The following is a 17,913-nucleotide window of genomic DNA, read 5'->3' as shown; positions in this document are numbered from 1 at the left end:
TGCACGCATTATGCAGAATAAGTCTGTCAAAGATGAATTACGCATGTTTATCAGATTCTTTACTCGTCATGGCGTGCTCACGCTAGCCCCAAAGTAGGGTGAGACCACATATACTTCTGCATTTGTTCCCTGACCATCTATTATTTTGATTTTTGGTGTCTTTTTTGTCGGAGGTCACGTGCTCAAGCAGTGTGACAAAAACACTTTATCGGTGTTGTTTTGGCAATGTGTCATTGAGCAGCAAACCTTGCTGTTCTTTTCATGAGAAAACTTGATAAAGGGCCGAAGCTCCAAGGCTCCCGGTAAAGGTTGAAGACAGACGAAAATTCAAGAAATGTTACTCGCTCTGTGGGAAAGCAAATCCGCATCCAGCCTTATGGAAGAAACCTTGAGTGCATTGGTGATAAAGTACATTAGGCTGTTGGTGCCGTTAAAACAGCAGAAAAAGGAATGTCACAAAACCTAAGACTTGCATTTATGTTGCACTTTTCACAACATCACAAAGCATTTTACAGCCAATGGAGTACTTTTTGAAGTGTAGTCACTATTGGAATGTAGGAAATGCTGTAGCCAACTTGCGCACAGCAAGCTCCCACAAACAGCAATGTGATAACGACCAGATAATGTGTGTTTTGTGATGCTGATTGAGGGATAAATATTAGCCAGGGTACTAGTGGATAACTCCCCTGATCTTCTTTAAAATAATGCCATGGGAACTTTTACATCCTCCTGAGACATCCACTGCAGCCGGGGTCTCAGTTTAGTGTCTCATCTGAAAGACAGTGCAGCATTCCCTCAGTACTGCATTGAGGAGTGTCAGCCTAGATTGTTGTTCTCAAGTCCCGTTCAACTTGAACCTGCAAACTTCTGCCTTAGAGGCAAGAGACAAGAGTGCTACCCACTGAGCCATATCAAGCTGTTATTTCTAGCTTTTCAAATTAGAGTTATCACTCATTCTCATAGAATGCTCCTGGTGTCTTGGTCAACATTCCTCCCTCATCCAGTATCACTGATAACAGATTGGCCGATTATTCTTTACTTGTACTATTTTTGGGGTCTTGTGATATACAAATTTGCTGCTGCATTTACCAACATAGCCTTGAGAAGACTAATCTAGAACCATAGAAAAGTCACGGCACACAACGAGGCCATTTAGCCCATCATGTCTGTGCTGGCCAGAAAAAAATGAAAAAGGAACTAGCTGCTCATTTTAATCCCACTTTCCAGCACCTGGTCCGTAGCCTTGCAGGTTACAGCACTTCAGATGCAGATCCAAGTACCTTTTAAATGAGTTGAGCATTTCAGCCTCAAACACCAACATAGGCAGTGAATTCCAGCTGCCCACCACTCTGCGTGAAAAAGCTTTTCCTCATGTCCCCTCTACTCCGTTTATCAATCACCTTAAGTCTATGCCTCCTGGTAGTTGACCCCTCAGCTAGGGGAAATGAGTCTTTGCTGTCTACTGTATCTAGGCCCCTCATAATTTTGTACCCCTCAATTAGGTCACCCCTCAGCCTCCTCTGTTCTAAGGAAAACAATCCTAGCCTATCCAATCTTTCCTCATAGCTGCAGGGTTTTGGGAGAGAAAGTTGGGTTGTGGGACTACGTTGGACAGCTCTTTCAGTGTGCCAGCTAAGGAATGACAGGCCGAATGATGATCTCCTGTGCTGTAAGCTTCTATGAATTCAGGTCAGTAAAGTAACAGGCTACCCCGGCAGTCAAAAGAGAGGGCTCCTGTTTTACAGATTCCCGGGGGTGGGAGAAAGTGGGGACGTACTTCCAGGACGGCCCTTCTTGCCAGCTAGACCTGGCTAAGGTTGCCTAAGAAGGATCAGCGCCTGCATTAGAAGATGACAGCTTCACTTACAACTCGTCCTGAGGTAGGGTATCCAAACTGGGAGCAATTGAGATATTGCATTTAGAATCAGCAGCCCCTGGGTCAGGGAGGGAGGGGGAAAGAAAATGAGCAAGGGTTACTGCTCCTTGCTATCTAGAGACTCCCTTTTGGTGGGCAATGATCAGTTCCAGCTGTGATGGCCTCCAAGGGTGAATAGAGCCTGCCGAGAATTCACCTTCTAGGCTCACAGGTGATCAGCAATAAGATACAGGGTGGCTGCTAGTAACCATGTAACCGTAACCATGGCAACAGGCAGGGCCTTGGTTCAAACAATGGAGGCCAGAGTGTAAGATATCCTGAAACTCTGCTTGACTTAACTTTGGGCGGGACAGGAAGAGGTTTTGCAGAACCCCCTCCCTCGTCAGGAGGGTAAATAGAGTCCATCGTTGAGTGAATTGCATCCGATTAGGAGAAATGAGATTGGTGACCTTTTCCTCTTCCTGTTGGCTCTGAGGCGAGAAATGGCAGTTTGTTAGAATCTTTTGGGAAAAAAACATTCTCTATACACTGTGACTTTGTCACCTCGGGCTCTTATCTGCACTGGGGCTTTCTTCCCACGCAGTGAAAACCATTTGAAACGCTTCTGTGTGAGCGTTTTGCTGGATTGTCAAAAGCTTTGCTCCCGGGAAGAAGCTCCTGCTGTTTAATTAAGAAAGCAATCGGATGGGTTTTAAACCAGGAGACACGAGAAAGGGTTGCCGGGGGTGGGGTGGTGCCTGACGCAAAACAACAACCAGCCCAGCAACATAAAGCTCTCCTACATGCTTGTTGCTTCATGCTGGAGTCACAGGTTAAATTCAACGGTCCATTACTGCAGTTTGTCTGTCTATCTTGCTCAGTTAAAGGGGAAAGTTTCCTCGCTATTGGGAGAAAGTGGGGAGTCTGTTTAAATCGTCTTTTGTTCTCGAACCTGCCACCCCAAAGCAAAATACTTCTCCAGGTCATAAATTACTGACACTCCGAGGTGCTGCGTATAAGGAACATCCCCTAATATGGAGTCAAATGTGGCATGAAAGCATTTGGCTCCATGAAAGAGTTATAGATAAGAGTGCAATACTCAGGCTGAATATAGCTATTTTCAGCAGGGAAGCTCAATGAGACGCCACAATGCCTGTACACTGGCTATATTTATTCCCCAGTAATAATGTCAGTCTCACGGTTTGCTCAATTCGAGTCAGGAAACAATGAGAAAGTGGTGTCCAAGGGAATGCCACTTGGTGGTGATGGCCAGCAATTAGTTGTATAAATGAAGCTGTGGTTAGTATTTATCACAAGGAAAGATTTGGTCCCTGAAACAGGGAAAATGGTCAGTGAACTGGTCAACGATAAACTTAATATCAAAAACTCAGGCCATTTAATCTAAGGTACCAGCTAGCATTGAGAGAGTCAAAGGCAGGGCCATGCCTAAGCCTGGAAACTGGTCTAACATAACTTCAACAGTCACTGAGAGGATCAAAGAATTATAGAACAGTTACAGCACCGAGAGAGGTCATTCAGCCGGTTGTGTCCGTGCTGTCTCTGCAATAGCAACTCACCTAGTTACACTCCCCCATCTTTACCAAGTGGCCCTGCATCTTTTTTCTCTTCAGATAATTTTCCAATTCCATTTTGAAAGCCATGATTGAATCTGACCCCACCACACTCTCAGGCAGTGCATTCCAGATCCTAACCACTCGCTGTGTAAAAGAGTTTTTCCTTATGTCGCCTTTGGTTTTTTTGCTAGTTACCTTAAATCTGTGCCCTCTGGTTCTCAACCCTTCCACCAATGAGAACAGTTTCTCCCTATCTACTCTGTCCAGACTCCTCATGATTTTGAACACCTCTATCAAATTTCCTCTCAACCTTCTCTTCTCCAAGGAGAACAGCCCCAACTCCTCCAATCTATCCGCATAACTGAAGTTCCTCATGCCTGAAACCATTCTCATGAATCTTTTCTGCACCTTCTCTAATGGCTTCACATCTTCCCTAAAGTGTGGCGCCCAGAATTGGACACACTACTCCAGCTGAGGCCGAACCAGCATTCGATGTTAACATCTTTTCACCTCTAATTGGTACATTGGCCAGGGAGGAATTGAAATGGTTTTGTATCTGAAACATGGAGTGTGAAACCGAGCATGCTGCTCATTGTAAAAACTTCCATTTTCTTTTCCCCAAAGTGGGTATTTTGCAGCCTACCTCCAGGTTTGCTTGAGGTGTTCAGTCATGTCATTTGTAGTTGCCATTCCAAGTTTATTAGATTGTGCATATCCGAACAGTGCGCCATCATAAAAACCGCTACTCAATCATCATCTTACAGCAATGAGACTGTGCTCTGTGTCTGTTCACTGAGCCTGAGACCAGAGCTAGAACACCATCCACTTTGGGTGCTCTTCATTGAAAAAGATGCACTTCTATTAACCTCAGGACATCGCAAAATGCTTTACAGCCCATGAAGTACTTTTTGAAGTGTGGGCACTGTTATAATGTAAGAAATGCGGCAGTCAATTTATGCACAGCAAGCTCCCATAAACAGCAATGTGATATTAACCAGATAATCTATTTTTGTGATGTTGATTGAGGAAAAAATGTTGACCAGATCACTAGGAATAATTCCTCTGCTCTTCTTTGAAATAGTGCCATGGGATCTTTTACGTCCAGTTTTGGGTTCCTAAGAAAAATTGGGACAAGTGTGAGAGACTACGTGATGAGTCTTCATTTTAAGCTACAGTGCATACGACACAAAAACAGGCTATTCGGCCCAGCTGGTCCATACTGGTGTTTATGTTCCACATGAGGTTCATCTCACCCTGTTGCGTTGTTTTATTATTCCATTGAAAACAAATCCAGTAAACCCTTCGCTGCGTAGTCCAGATTGAGGAAGTGTGGGATAATTCACTTGAGATTATTCCGTTTGTAGACATGAGTGGGCTCGAGTTAACATGGACATAAAGCATTTATTTGGAGACTCATCACATCCTCAGAGCATCACAAAGCATTTCACAGCCAGTCAGATACTTTTGGAAGGCAATCACTGCAGTTTATCAACTAGGGTTGCCAACTGTGATTAACTGTATTCCTGGAGGTTCCATCACATGATTATCCCCCACGCTCCAGCCATTAGTCGGCCAACACATCCATCCTTGTGATATACTGCCTGCCTTTGCCGACCGGAAATCAAGGATGATGCTTGACTGTCAGCCAAACAGCCTTTTTTACCGTTTGCAATATTTTTATATCTCATAAAGAGAAATGTTCAAAGAAATTTTTTTTAAAAAATCTTTTTTAATGTCCTGATGACTTTTCTCCAGGGTCGCACACAGCAGTGTCCTGGAGATTGATCTTCAAATCCTGGAGTTTGGCAACCCTATTATGTAGGCAAATGTAATTTGCACACAATATGAACCCATAATAGTGGAATACTGTGTATAGTTTTAGTCTCCTTGCCCTAAGGAAGGACAAGGGAGTCAAGGGTTATGGGGGGCAACTAGCAAAGTGGAGTTAGACCACAACCAGATCAGCATGATCTTATTGAATGGTGGAGCAGGCTCGAAAGGATGAATGGCCTACTCCTGCTCCTATATTCCTATGTTCCTATTCCAATATGATTTATTATATACATAAGTATCCAGAGTGCCACATCTCTCACTACTGCATTACAGTCTGTGCATCAAACTAGCAATGTGTTAGTCTGCAGCACACGGTGGGATCTGAGAAATATATTTGACGAAGCTCCAGCTTTTGAGTCTCAGAGTGTGATTATTTCAAACTTCTGGGAACCACACGACATAACACACCCTACCACCATATCCTTCTATTCCTTTCTCCTTAAAGCATTTATCTAGTTTCCCTTAAATTAATCTATGCTATTGACCTCAACCATTCCTTGTGGTAGCGAGTTCCACATTCTCACCACTGTCTGGGTAAAGAGGCTTCAATGAGGATGCACAAAGCAAGAAGAGAGTTTAGAGGATTGAGAAGAATATTTGGAGGGGCAACGAGTAGGAGCAATAAAATAGAGAAATGAAAGACTTGTGATGGCGCTAAAGGGTTGGATGCTACAGGTGAAACATACGTTGAAAGTTGAAAGTGGGGTCTTCAAATGACAAAGAACTGTTGCTTATCACTCAATAAATTGACAGTGAATACATTATGCACATTAACCCTGCAGATTAGATGGTGCATGTCAATGAATGTCCAACTATTGGTTTCCATCATAAGAGCTACTGGTCTCACAGTTTACAGTGTGATCTGAAAACAATGCCAGGGTGAGAGAACTGTCTTGCAATCACTCCTAATGGACTTTATTCTCTAAGTATTAAAGAACTTTACCCTTAAACATTCACTCCCTCCATCACCAACACACAGTGACAGCAGTGTGTACCATCTGCAAGCTGCGCTGCAATAACTCACAGGCTGCTTCGACAGCACCTTCCAAGCCCACAATGTCTACCACCTAAAGGGACAAAAGCAGCAGTTGCACGGGAACGCCACCACCTGGAAGTTCCCCTCCAAGTCACTCACCATCCTGACTTGGAAATATATCACCATTCCTTCACTGTCGCTGGGTCAAAATCCTGGATCTCCCTTCCTAACAACACTGTGGGTGTACCTACGCCACATGGACTGCAGCGGTTCAAGAAGGCAGTTCACCACCGCCATCTCAAGGGCAATTAGGGATGGGCAATAAATGCTGGCCTTGACAGTGATGCCCACATAAATTGCCAGAGACGCCCACGTTCCATGAATGAATAAAAAAAAAGCAAATGCAAGGGAGATGGACATTTGCAGTGGTTGTGGTTTCACAATAAATTTCCAGCTACCCTGCATTGTGAAAGTCATCGGCACAAGTGACAATTGAGATTGATAATGACAGCACCCGAGAACAAGCACAAGACGGAACAACACATCCTTGAAAATAAACCTTCCATCTGCTCTATCACCGCTGTATTTATGAGTTTCTTATCAAGCCACCTGCTGACAAGTGGTTTATAAAAAAGTTAATGGGTTTTTTTACTTAGGACAAAACCTGAACCATTTACTTTACATATTATTGTGGTTCAGAAGGAGCTGATGTGACTTTAGACATCGATTAATCTCAGGTTTCTGCTTAGTTTTGCTGTCACGTCATTGCTCAAGTAAAATCGCTGCTTTATAAATCACGGGCATGCACCTCTTTGCTTGTTTACACTTTGAAATTTCTAATGATGATTCAAATCTGAAATATTGATTTTGATTCTTAAACTCCTTCCCACGGATAGGATCTTATTTCACAGAAGTAAAGTTTCAGGGCTTGGCAGGAGGATCCCTTTAATTTAAAAAATGTACTGCAATTCAGTTCAGTGTTTATTTTTGAAGGGGTTTAAGTTTCGGAGAAGTGTGTTTGGTGCTACACAAAGGACAACTAAACAGGGAGAAATGGAGCGGGGGGAGAGGTGCGTCGAAAGGGAAGAGTTGTTAGAAAGAACAGCTTAGTCCCAATTAATACCAAATTGTGGCCAGTTGTGTGTTGTAGACTTGAAACTACTGGAAAGTGGTTGAGACAATCCAAACTCATAGCATATAATGTATAACTTGAACACGTAACACTCTTGAAGCCTCCAGAAAAAGGCCCTTCAGTTTGGATTAGATGTCAACCCAAGCTCCACTGTAGCTCCCATCTCCTGTGGGCAACCATTCCCTCCCTAATATCTAACAATTTATCCCACTCACATGACTGATCCAGATAGGTTCTTACTCTATTGCCACATAATGCCAAAGGCAATGTACTTCAGAGAAATGCAGCGACAACTTGTATTTATATAGCACCTTGAACATAGTGAAATGGCCCCCAAGATGCTTCACAGGAGTGATTACCGTACAAAATATGACACCAAGCCATATAAGGAGATATTAGGTCAGATAACCAAAGCTTAAGGTCAAAGAGGTAGCTTTAAAGGAGGGTCTTAAAGGAGAAAAGTGAGTCAGGGAGGCGGTGAGGTGTAGGGAGGGAATTCCAGAGCTTGGGGCCTAGGAAGCTGAAGGCACAGCCACCAATGGTGGAGCAATTAAAATCAGGGATGCTGAAGAGGCCAGAATTAAAGGAGCGCAAATATCTTGGAGAGTTGTGGGACTAGAGGAGATTGCAAAGGATGGAGGGGCAAGACCATGGAGGGATTTGAAACAAGGATGAGAATTTTAAAATTGAGGTATTGCTGAACTGGGAGCCAATGTAGATTAGCGAGCACAGTGGGTACTGGGTGAACAGGACTTGGTGCGAGTAAGGATGCGGGCAGCAGAGTTTTGGATGAGTGGAAGTCTCTGGAGGGTGGCAGATGGGAGTCCAGCCAGGAGCATGTTGAAATCGTCAAATCTGGAGGTAACAAAGGCTACCTGGAGAGGAGTTCTTAAGGAGCTTCTTTCAATGATAATATAAATGAAAGCCAAGTCAGGTAGAGAGAGTCAGACATAACACACTGTAACTGAAAGAGCTCTCTGTCTGGGTTTAATTTCCGTTTTATTAAAGCCCTGTAGATGGATGTGCGAGGTTCTATAAACAGAACACAAGAGTTTATTCTGTCAAACATCTCAGCAACTATTGAATTAAATCAAAGTGCAGACAGCCCAATACAAGAAAAATATTCGAGGTACATTGTGCCTGGGTCATTGGTTTTGGAGTGAATTTGCCAATTGAAGCTGAACATTGGCCTGCTCTTAATGGCAATGAATTGTTTTTACTCTGCCCCTCACCGTGATGAACACAGCCGTTCACCAAAAGCAAGTAACCCTGATTCAGAAGTGATGCTTAATTCTGCATGTCGGCATCTGTATACTGGGCAGAGTTCCACCTTACACCGTTTTGTCCTCCTTGTTTCTTCTTTGTGTTCTTTCCTTTTCTTTTCTCAGGATATGAAAAGTTTGAAACTTATCATCTCTCCCTCAATCTTTCTTCCGATTCCCACCTACAGGGGCTTAAACCCCAAACATGATGTCACTGAACTACTACCATTTGATTGACTTTGTCCTCTATTATTTTTGACCTTTTCATCTTGGCTTCTCAACTTGAACAAAAGTGCATGAAGACTTGCCTTCAGAAGCTCTTGTTTGTGTTATGAAAATACGGTTGGTCCATGGGGTCACAAATGGTGTGAGAGTCTCTGTTATGATGTGGCAGATGATGTGTGCCAGGCGGATCAAATCCATGAGGGAAACGTGATCCCGCTATCACAACGGTTTTGCAATTTGTATTTATTTCTAGATGTGTGCCCTGAATTCAGTAGTAATAAGTCCACCAAGACTTTAGAGTTATTTTAGAAAACTAAATTAACCATTTATTAACAAAAGAAAAGATTTCAAGCACATATATAGGTCTACAAATTACTACTATAATAACTCCTAAAACCCCTAATTAATCTGGCTTCCAGTTACACCCTCAATAAGGCAACGGTAAAAAATAGACTTAAACAGATCCAGGCAAGTCAACACAATTCAAAGTGGCTTTCCCCAGCTTTGGTTTCTGTAGACAGTGGGCTTAATGCACAAATACTGGAGGCTTCTCACACTTCTGGTAGATCTTACAATGCCTTCCCTGCCACACAGTCTCATTTCCCTTTATACATGTTTCTCCTTTTTAATGTAAATTCCATCATTCCCATATGTCTTTAAAATTTACTTTTCTCATACCATAAATCATTACATGGTGCTAATATTATCAGTAACCTTTGGGAAAAATAAACACACTGCTTGGCCTAGCTTCTCTGGCTAGGTGTAATATCCTACCATCTCTTTGAAATTCAAACTACCCTGATTTATCTAAAAATGCAAATTCTCCTCACTTCACATTCTAAAACTTCAGCCATGTTTATGTATTTAGCATTTCAAACCTAACTTCTTTTGATGAGTTGAAGCCTCCAGACCAGCTGTCTCCAATTCAATTAAATCCACCCCCCCCCACACACACACACACATACTCACAAACTATCCAAACCCCAATATTAACCTACTTTTACAATAAATCACAATAATATTATGAGAATTATTATACTTTCATGACAATCTCCTTGTACCATGGCATGGTGATGTAGGAGGCCGTGAAGTGATGGCAGTTTGAACTGTTTAGGTTGGTTTTCAAAAGCGAGGTGATGTGTAACTCAGAACTGACAAAGTTCTGACTGAGCTGCTCTAAGCATTATGAAAAAAAAATTATATAGCACTTTTCATGACTGCTAGACCTCCCAAAGCATTTCACGGCCATTGAAGTCCTTTTGAAGTGCAGTCACTGTTGCAATATAGGAAACACAGCTGCCAATCTGTGCGCAGCAAACTCCCACAAACAGCAATGTGATAATGGCCAGCTAATCCATTTTAGTGATGTTGATTGAGGGATAATTATTGGTCAGGACACTGGGGAGAACTCCCCTGCTCCTCTTCAAAATAATATCATGGAATCTTTTACATCTACCTGTTTAACATCTCCTCCAAAAGACAGCACCTCTGATGGTGCAAATCTCCCCCAATACTGCACTGGAACATCAGCCTTGATTGAATAGAAATAACTGTTGCACAAGACTCCATGAAGTCTTTTAGTTATGGTACTTGTCATTCACTGTGGAAAATTAGATGTCAAATTAGCCTGAGATCTTCCGTGGCATTGCTCATGGTCAAATGTTAAGTCTGGGAGTAAATATTGGAATAGGATGGTCAGTTGCTGGATGATGCTGTGCCAGTCTGCTAATTGTAGCTGCTGACTGTAGGAGCAGAATGCTCTAAAAACGCTGCTTAAAAGCATTAATCTGGCTGTACAGAAAATGCCAGATAGTTGCTCTTGGTCAGTTGTACAATATTATGACATATAAGGTGGATATACCACCAGCTACAACTTAAATTGAGTTGCTTGGGATTAAACTGCCCAAGTTGATCAAAGACCTGCTATGAAATCAGGGGATTTCTCTATATGGACTGTGTGTAGAATGTAGAATGGTACCAGAGCTGAGGGACTTCAGTTGTGTGAGAAGCTGAGATTGCTCTCCTTAGAGAGAAAAGATCAAGGGAGATTTAACTGAGGCATCCAAAATTATGAAGGGCTTTGATAGAGTAGATAGGGAAGAACTGTTTCCAGTGGCAGATAGGTCAGTAACCAGAGGGACACAGGTTGAAGATAATCAGCAAAAACACAAGAGGGGAGATATGGACAAATTTTTTATGCAGCAAGATGTTGTGGTCTGGAATGCTTTGCCGTAAAGGATGGTGGAAGCAGATTCAATAATAACTTTCCAAAGGAAATGATCCATACTTGAAAAGGAAATATGTGCAGGGCTGGGGGAAAGAGCAGGGGAATGGGACTAACAGGATAACTCTTTCAAAGAGCCAGTGCAGACATGATGGGCCAAATGGCTGCCTTCTGTGCGGTATCATTCTAGTTTTGAAGTCTTTTAAGTAGAAGGAAGCACCTTGCACATCAAGGCAATTGAACATTGACATTCCTTCAAAAAGGGATGTGACTTATATTCTGGTGTCACTCCTACGCTGGATTTTACAGCACTTGTCAAATCCACCTCCTTGTTGATGCATTCCAGTGATCTCCTGTCTGTCAGTGAGTCATGAAGTATGACAGGGTAGTTGGGTTTTTACAAATGTGTGGCGTGGTAGACAGCACTCAATATCTGCTCTGCACCCATTGCCCACATACTGAACTTCTGCCCTGAGAAATCCGTTCCTGGTGGCATCACAATCTTTACACTGCACCAGCTGAAGCCATTGAATGGATTTTTGACCTCGACATCAAACTATAATTGCTTCCCCAGCCATACAAATAAAAAAAAACCCAAACCCCTTGTAGGTAGAACAAACCTTGAAGCAATGTTGGAGGAACCAAAGCACTGAAACCTCAAGAGTGTTGCATTCACTGCTGTTGGAGTTCCTGAAGACCTTAATATTCGAGAACAGAAAATAGCGAGGGTGTGGGGGTTAAGTGGTGCAGTGTCACACTGTCTGTTCACTTTGGCATCCTGGGTTTGATTCCAGCCCAGGATGAATGCTGTGAAATTTGGGACTGAAAGAGTGCCAAGCAGTTCTCAACCCTGTCCTTCATAGGTGTGGGATCACAGCACACAGAGCTTTCCAAATGTTCCAGCAAATTTGGCAACTTGCCTTGGAGCACCCCAGTGATGGTTGCAGTAAGAGTGGCTTCACTTAGGCCCGGCCTCAGGTTGATGAGCACAAAAATATCAGCAATGTTTATTGAGGGGAATGAAGGTGCATTCTGTAAGGCATGATGGGAAAACAGGGAACTCTCGAGCACCAGTTTTTCACCAGTTTGCGCTTTATTGTCAAAAAAGCTGAAAGCCTACTTAACACACTTGAAAATGTGTCGTTTACTCGCCCATTGAACATTGAGAATGTGAATCTGTCACATTGTTTCGCTGATTCAGATTCAGTGACAGTCACTTTGTGAAACACATTGGAAGTGTTTTGCCCAGCGCTCAGGCACAAACAGAACACATGGATCAAAGCGGGTTTTCATTATGCAGAGATTATTCAACAGAAAAGGGACTAAGTAACATCAGCCCAAAGACCCTCAAGGACTCCCTGTGGCATTCTGAGTGTCACTTTCAGTGTCACTGCTGTCACTCTCATTGCCACATCTCAGAGACTCTCATTGGCACTATGCTAGTCTGCCCCCGAAGTTAATTGCACTTGGCTTTATACACGGGCATTTTAGGATAGGCACTTTTCAATATTTAATCCCATATATCACCTACATGACCATCCAAAATCTTTTGATTATTTCACTGAATTAGCTAAACTCATTGATGTGATTGGCTAGGGTGCAAGGAATAGAAGGATCTGATGATGGTTTAAATGAAGTGGGGTAGGTGGAGGCTCATGTGCAGCATAAACACCAGCACGAGCCAGTTGGGCTAAATGGCCTGTTCCTGTACATTCTACTTTAATGTAATCTGTAACTTTCTTAATGAAAGGAATGTTAAACTAACACCACTGTTAATAATTCACAATTGCAGTGAGAAGCTACATTCAGATCAAATTCTCTCTGCTGTTTTAGCAGAGGCAGTAACCCATTTTAAATGAACAGGCTCTTGAAAGTGGAAGAGGAATTTGATCCAAAAGCATTAGACATTCCCATAATATCATTCGCAGTCATTTCCAGGCAGGAGTTTGATTCCCAGACTGTGCCAAGTCTGGTGGTATGTTTGTGCCATCACTAAGGCTACCTATTTCCACCTCTGTAAGATCACTGCTCTCCACCCCCATCTCAGCTCATCTGCTGCTGAAACCCTCATCCATGCCTTTGTTACCTCTAGACGCGACTATTCCAACACACACCTGGCTGCTCTCCCACACTCTACCCTCTATAAACATGAGCACCTCTAAAACTCTGCTGCCTGTATCTTAATTTGCACCAAGTCCTATTTGCACCAAGTCCTGTTCCCCTATCACCCCTGTGCTCGCTGACCTACAGTGGTTCCAAGTCAAGCAATGTCTTGATTTTAAAATTCACATCCTTGTTTTCAAATCTCTCCATGGCCTCGCCTCTCCCTTTCTCTGTAATCGCCTCCAGCCTCACAACCCTTGGAGATACCTGTGCTCCTCTAATTCTGGCAACTTGTGCATTCCTGATTTTAATCTCTCCACCATTGGTGGCTGTGTCTTCAGCTGCCTCCCCCCCCCCCCCGCCCCAAGCTTTGGAATTCCCTCCCTAAATTTCTCCGCCTCTCTACCTCACTTTCCATTTATAAGACACTCCTTAAAGCATACCTCTTTGACCAAGCTTTTGGTCATCTGACCTAATATCACCTTATGTGGCTCAGTGTCATATCTTGTTTTAGAATGCTCCTGTGAAGCACCTTAGGATGTTTTATTATGTTAAAGGTGCTATGTAAATATAAGCTTTGTTGTGGCAGGGTTGGCAACTACAGTTGGTGTCATGGATTAGAGAAGGATGGTTAGCCAGGATTCCTGCTCACATTGGGTAAAGACAGGATGAAGCTGTCTGTGATGCCCTTGGCACTGTAGTGTGCCCATGCACACTTCCATGGCTCACAGTTGGGTGAGGTCCTGAAAGATGCAAGGCTGCAAGGGCAGGGTCAATTATACAAGGGCTCAAGAATGCTCATGATTTGCCAACTGGGGGAGGAAATATTTCCTGTGATTCCATTCATGCTCAGGATTTGGGAAGAGGTGGTGGATTGTTGGAATAAGACAGATAACTTATTGCCCAGCTATTTTCGCCATAAATTGATTTTCAAATGATCTAGACCTCTGCTTTTTTTGTGCTTTGCAGGTGATGACAATCTGTGTACCTCCAGCCCCACGAAGCCTGGAACTTGTAAGTACCCTGGCAGCCTCTGCTAGCAAGAAAGACAAAACCATGACCTATTTTATGTGAGCAGGTGCTTATCCGAGAGTTTCATCTCAGCAATTAATCTCTGTGTTATTGTTCCTACTTGTGTTACACGAGGGCTCAAGGTAGTGCCCTTGTTGTGTCCATGGTAACCTTTGCCTGCATTAGCTACCATCTGCCTGATATCTGATCAGTGATTCTCAAGCTGGTCAACATTGGACGAGTAGGGGATTTGTGGTTGTCATATGAGGCATCGGCTCACAGCAGATACATAAACACAGTTAAAATCAACAAACTGAGCTTGTAATATAGGCTGCAGTGACAGCCAGGTGATGTTACAATAAGCTCTCTTGTCTTCTGGCTCAGTTACCTTTTATTTTGTTCTCTGCCTCTTTGTGTTTTCTCTAATTTTCTCTTCACTCCGAGGAAAAGAGAAGACAATAGAGCCAGGGCTATTCCAGCGCCCGTAATGAGACTCTCTACTAAATTGGTACTGTCGAATGGTTTGGAAAAGCTCACTACTCTAATAGTTAGGCATGTCAAGTGTGAAGCCAGCATGATGACCAGTCCGTCCAGTTTGGCATGTTCTCTACCGGGTGCCTTTAAAGATTTTGTTAGACACAACCTGACGTGATGAGCACAGGCAAAACTATAATAACATCCATTTTAAATCACACCACATTTTAACATAAAACACAAATTTTCTAATTAAGTAACAAGCCTTTAAAGGGAATCTGGATAAGTGCATGAGGGAGAAAGGAATAGAAGGATATGCTGATAGAGTTAGATGAAAAGGTTTGGGTGGAGGCTCGTGTGGGGCTTAAATACCAGCATGGACCAGTTGGGCCATATGGCCTGTTTCTGTGCTGTAAATTACAGACGTTTTCTAAAAATGCAACAGAAATGTCAGGATATACTGGCCCAATCCAGATGTGCAGTGGTCTCTGATTGAACACAGGAAAGTTGATGGGCCCAGTGATTTTTTTCCTGATCTCCAGTCTTTAACTTCTCTCTCCCTCCATCATTTTCTGAATTATCGCCCTCCATCTTGTTATTAAAAGTGTGGTCAGTGCTGCTTTGAACTTGCTTCTCCTGTTATATCTCCACCCTCTATACTCTTCTACCTCCCTGCAACCCTCAGTGTTGAATTCCAGATTTATCATTGTCAATACAAAAACAGGTATTTTTGTTTTTGTTTTTGTTTTGGATTTCCAGCATCCGCAGTTCTTTGCTTTTATCATTGTCAATGTCTTGTCAATTACATTGTTAAGATTTTTTAATGTTAATTACATTGTTAAGATTTGTTAATGTTAATTACATTGTTAAGGTTAAGAGAAACAGCTGATGAGTATTAAGTGTCTTTGAACACATATAAATAGGGGACTGATACGCTTGAGGCCTTCTGCAACTGATGTGCACTGCGGGGGCTGGAGTGCATTGTCAGCCCCAGGAACACCATTTTAGCTTAATTAGTTATGTTTCCTTTGAAAGTTTTTTTTCCTGCTACAGTGGCCCATCAGGGGCTGTCACCCCTTTTATTGGTTTAGTTTTTATGGATTCTTCAAAAGAGCATTTAAATAGGGGACCAGTACGTTTGAGGCCTTCTGCAACCAGTGTGCACCTCGGGGGCTGGAGTGCATCATCAGCCCTGGGAACACCATTTTAATTTAATCAGCTAAGTTTCCTTTGAAAGTTTTCTTTTTCTTACAGTGGCCTGTCAGGGGCTGTCACCCCTTTTATTAGTGTATTTTTATTAATGTATTGGTTTTTCAAAAGGAGCATATAAATAGGGAACTGGCACACTTGAGGCCTTCTGTGGCTGGTGGGTGCTGTGTGGGTGTGGAGTGCATCATTGGCTCCAGGAACACTGTTCTAATTTAATTTGATAAATTTCCTTTGAAAGTTTTGCTTTTTGTTGCAGTGCCCTGTTAAGGAGCTTTCAATTAGTTAATTAGTTTATTTGTTAATTTATTTTGTTGGTTGACGGTTTTAATAAGTATATAAATAAGGGATAGCTGGGATACTGGGTGGAGTAGGAAGAGAGCTGTGAGACTGAACCAGTCAATAAGCTCTCTCAATAAAGAAAAGCTCTGTGTCTTGGTTTTGGCTCCATCAACTGACCTGTCTCTCACTCCAACTCATTCTTTTGGAGAATCTCCGAACTTTGGAACCCTACTCCCTTGAGCTTTCCTACCTCCTGCTACCCAAACATGATGTCACTTTAACCACTGATTTGCCTCTGAACCTGCCCAATCCCAGTCAATGAAGGAACAGGAAATCCTTCCATGTCCACCGCAGAATGCCCAAAGCCAATGAAGTGCTTTTGAAGTGTAGCCACTGCTGTAACTTGGCAGTCAATAGTGCACAGCAAGATCCCACAATGTGATAATGATCAGATAATCTGTGTGTTGTGATGTTGGTTGCGGGATGAGTACTGGTCAGGACACCAGTGGTGGTTGTGGGGGTATGGTGCCGGGGCAACTCCTCTGTTCTTCAATGAACATTGAATAGCACCAGGGCATCTTGGTTTGACATCTCAACTGAAAGACGGCACCTCTGACAGTACTGCACTCGCTTAGAACTGCGCTGGAGTGCCAACCTGCATTTTTTGTGCTCAAGTCCTGGAGTGGGACTCGAACCCTTAACCTCCTGACTCGGAAAGCGTTGCCAACTGAGGCACAGCTAAAACCTGTAGAAGAGAAACTATTAGCCTTGGCCCCTAACTTAGGTTTTCATATTTTTAAAGAAAATCCTTTCCTCAGTGGCCAGCACAATGTGAACTGAATTTTTGTTTCAAAGGAGGCCCGTCATTACTCTTGCCGAAACCTATTCTCCCTAAGGACTCCCTGGTGGAGATGCCAGTGTGACTTCAAATGGGAAATCCGAACCTTCATGAAGTCTATTCAAGCTAGGACGGACATTTTACAAAAAGCTGCTTTGTTTGTCTGAGGGAAAAATATGAAATCATTTTTGGGGCAGAATCCAGCCATTGTCACTTAATGCTCACTATATATCTGGCCTGCAAACTCAAGTAACATGAATCCCATGTAGCAAGCTTCTGGTTGGAAAACATAGAATAGCAGAGCAGAGACTGAGGCCATTCAGCCCATCGAGTCTCTGCCAGATCTTTCAAAGAGCAATCCAATTAGTTGCACTCCCTCTGCTTTTGCCCCATATCCCTGCATTTTTTTTCTTTTTGGCCTTTCGTTTTCTAAATGGATGGCGGTGGGGCACAGTTCAACAGACATCCCTGTGAATCTACCCTGCAGAGATAGCGAGAGCTGAGGCTGTCTAAAGTTTGACTGCAATTGGGAAGGGAGGCAGTAAAACCTCATTGCGTCGTCACTTTGCTGGTACAGTCTGGCAACGTGAAAGTCCAGTGTGATCATCAAACATGATTAACCTGTCCTTGTTGGAATTTGTTCATTGGAGATTCTGATTACCCATTTAAAGAACCATATTGGCTCTCTTGCTTGGGGAGTCCTTGGGTGAGAGGAATTGCCCAGAGCAGACAGTAGCAGCCTCCAGCAAAAGAGCAAATTTCGGTGTGGCCATGACTTCTTGATGGCTGAAGTCAGACTGTACATTCTCTGAAGCACTGCAGCCATTCAAGAAGACAGCTCACCACCACCACCTCAGGGGCAACTAGGGATGAGCAATAAATGCTGGCCTAGCCAGTGATGCTCACATCCCGTAAATT

The 17,913-nt window shown here is 43.1% G+C and overlaps 1 protein-coding gene and 1 long non-coding RNA gene across 4 annotated transcripts in view; one reads left to right on the top strand and one right to left on the bottom strand.

Annotated features, from left to right (window-relative positions):
- The window catches only part of LOC121273312 (tensin-2-like), a 242,753-nt gene that overhangs the window by 135,860 nt on the left and 88,980 nt on the right, over window positions 1-17,913 (top strand). For all 3 annotated transcript variants that reach the window (XM_041180441.1, XM_041180442.1, XM_041180443.1), the window contains one exon: window positions 14,154-14,198. In XM_041180441.1, the coding sequence (XP_041036375.1) occupies window positions 14,154-14,198 (45 nt within the window). The remainder of the gene's footprint in view (window positions 1-14,153; window positions 14,199-17,913) is intronic.
- Window positions 1-17,913, bottom strand: part of LOC121273314 — a 97,895-nt gene that overhangs the window by 11,566 nt on the left and 68,416 nt on the right. The window lies entirely within an intron of this gene.

The sequence above is a fragment of the Carcharodon carcharias genome, chromosome X (assembly GCF_017639515.1).
Source record: "Carcharodon carcharias isolate sCarCar2 chromosome X, sCarCar2.pri, whole genome shotgun sequence".
Classification (NCBI taxonomy): Eukaryota; Metazoa; Chordata; class Chondrichthyes; order Lamniformes; family Lamnidae; genus Carcharodon; species Carcharodon carcharias.
This window is presented reverse-complemented; position numbering and strand designations above follow the sequence as displayed.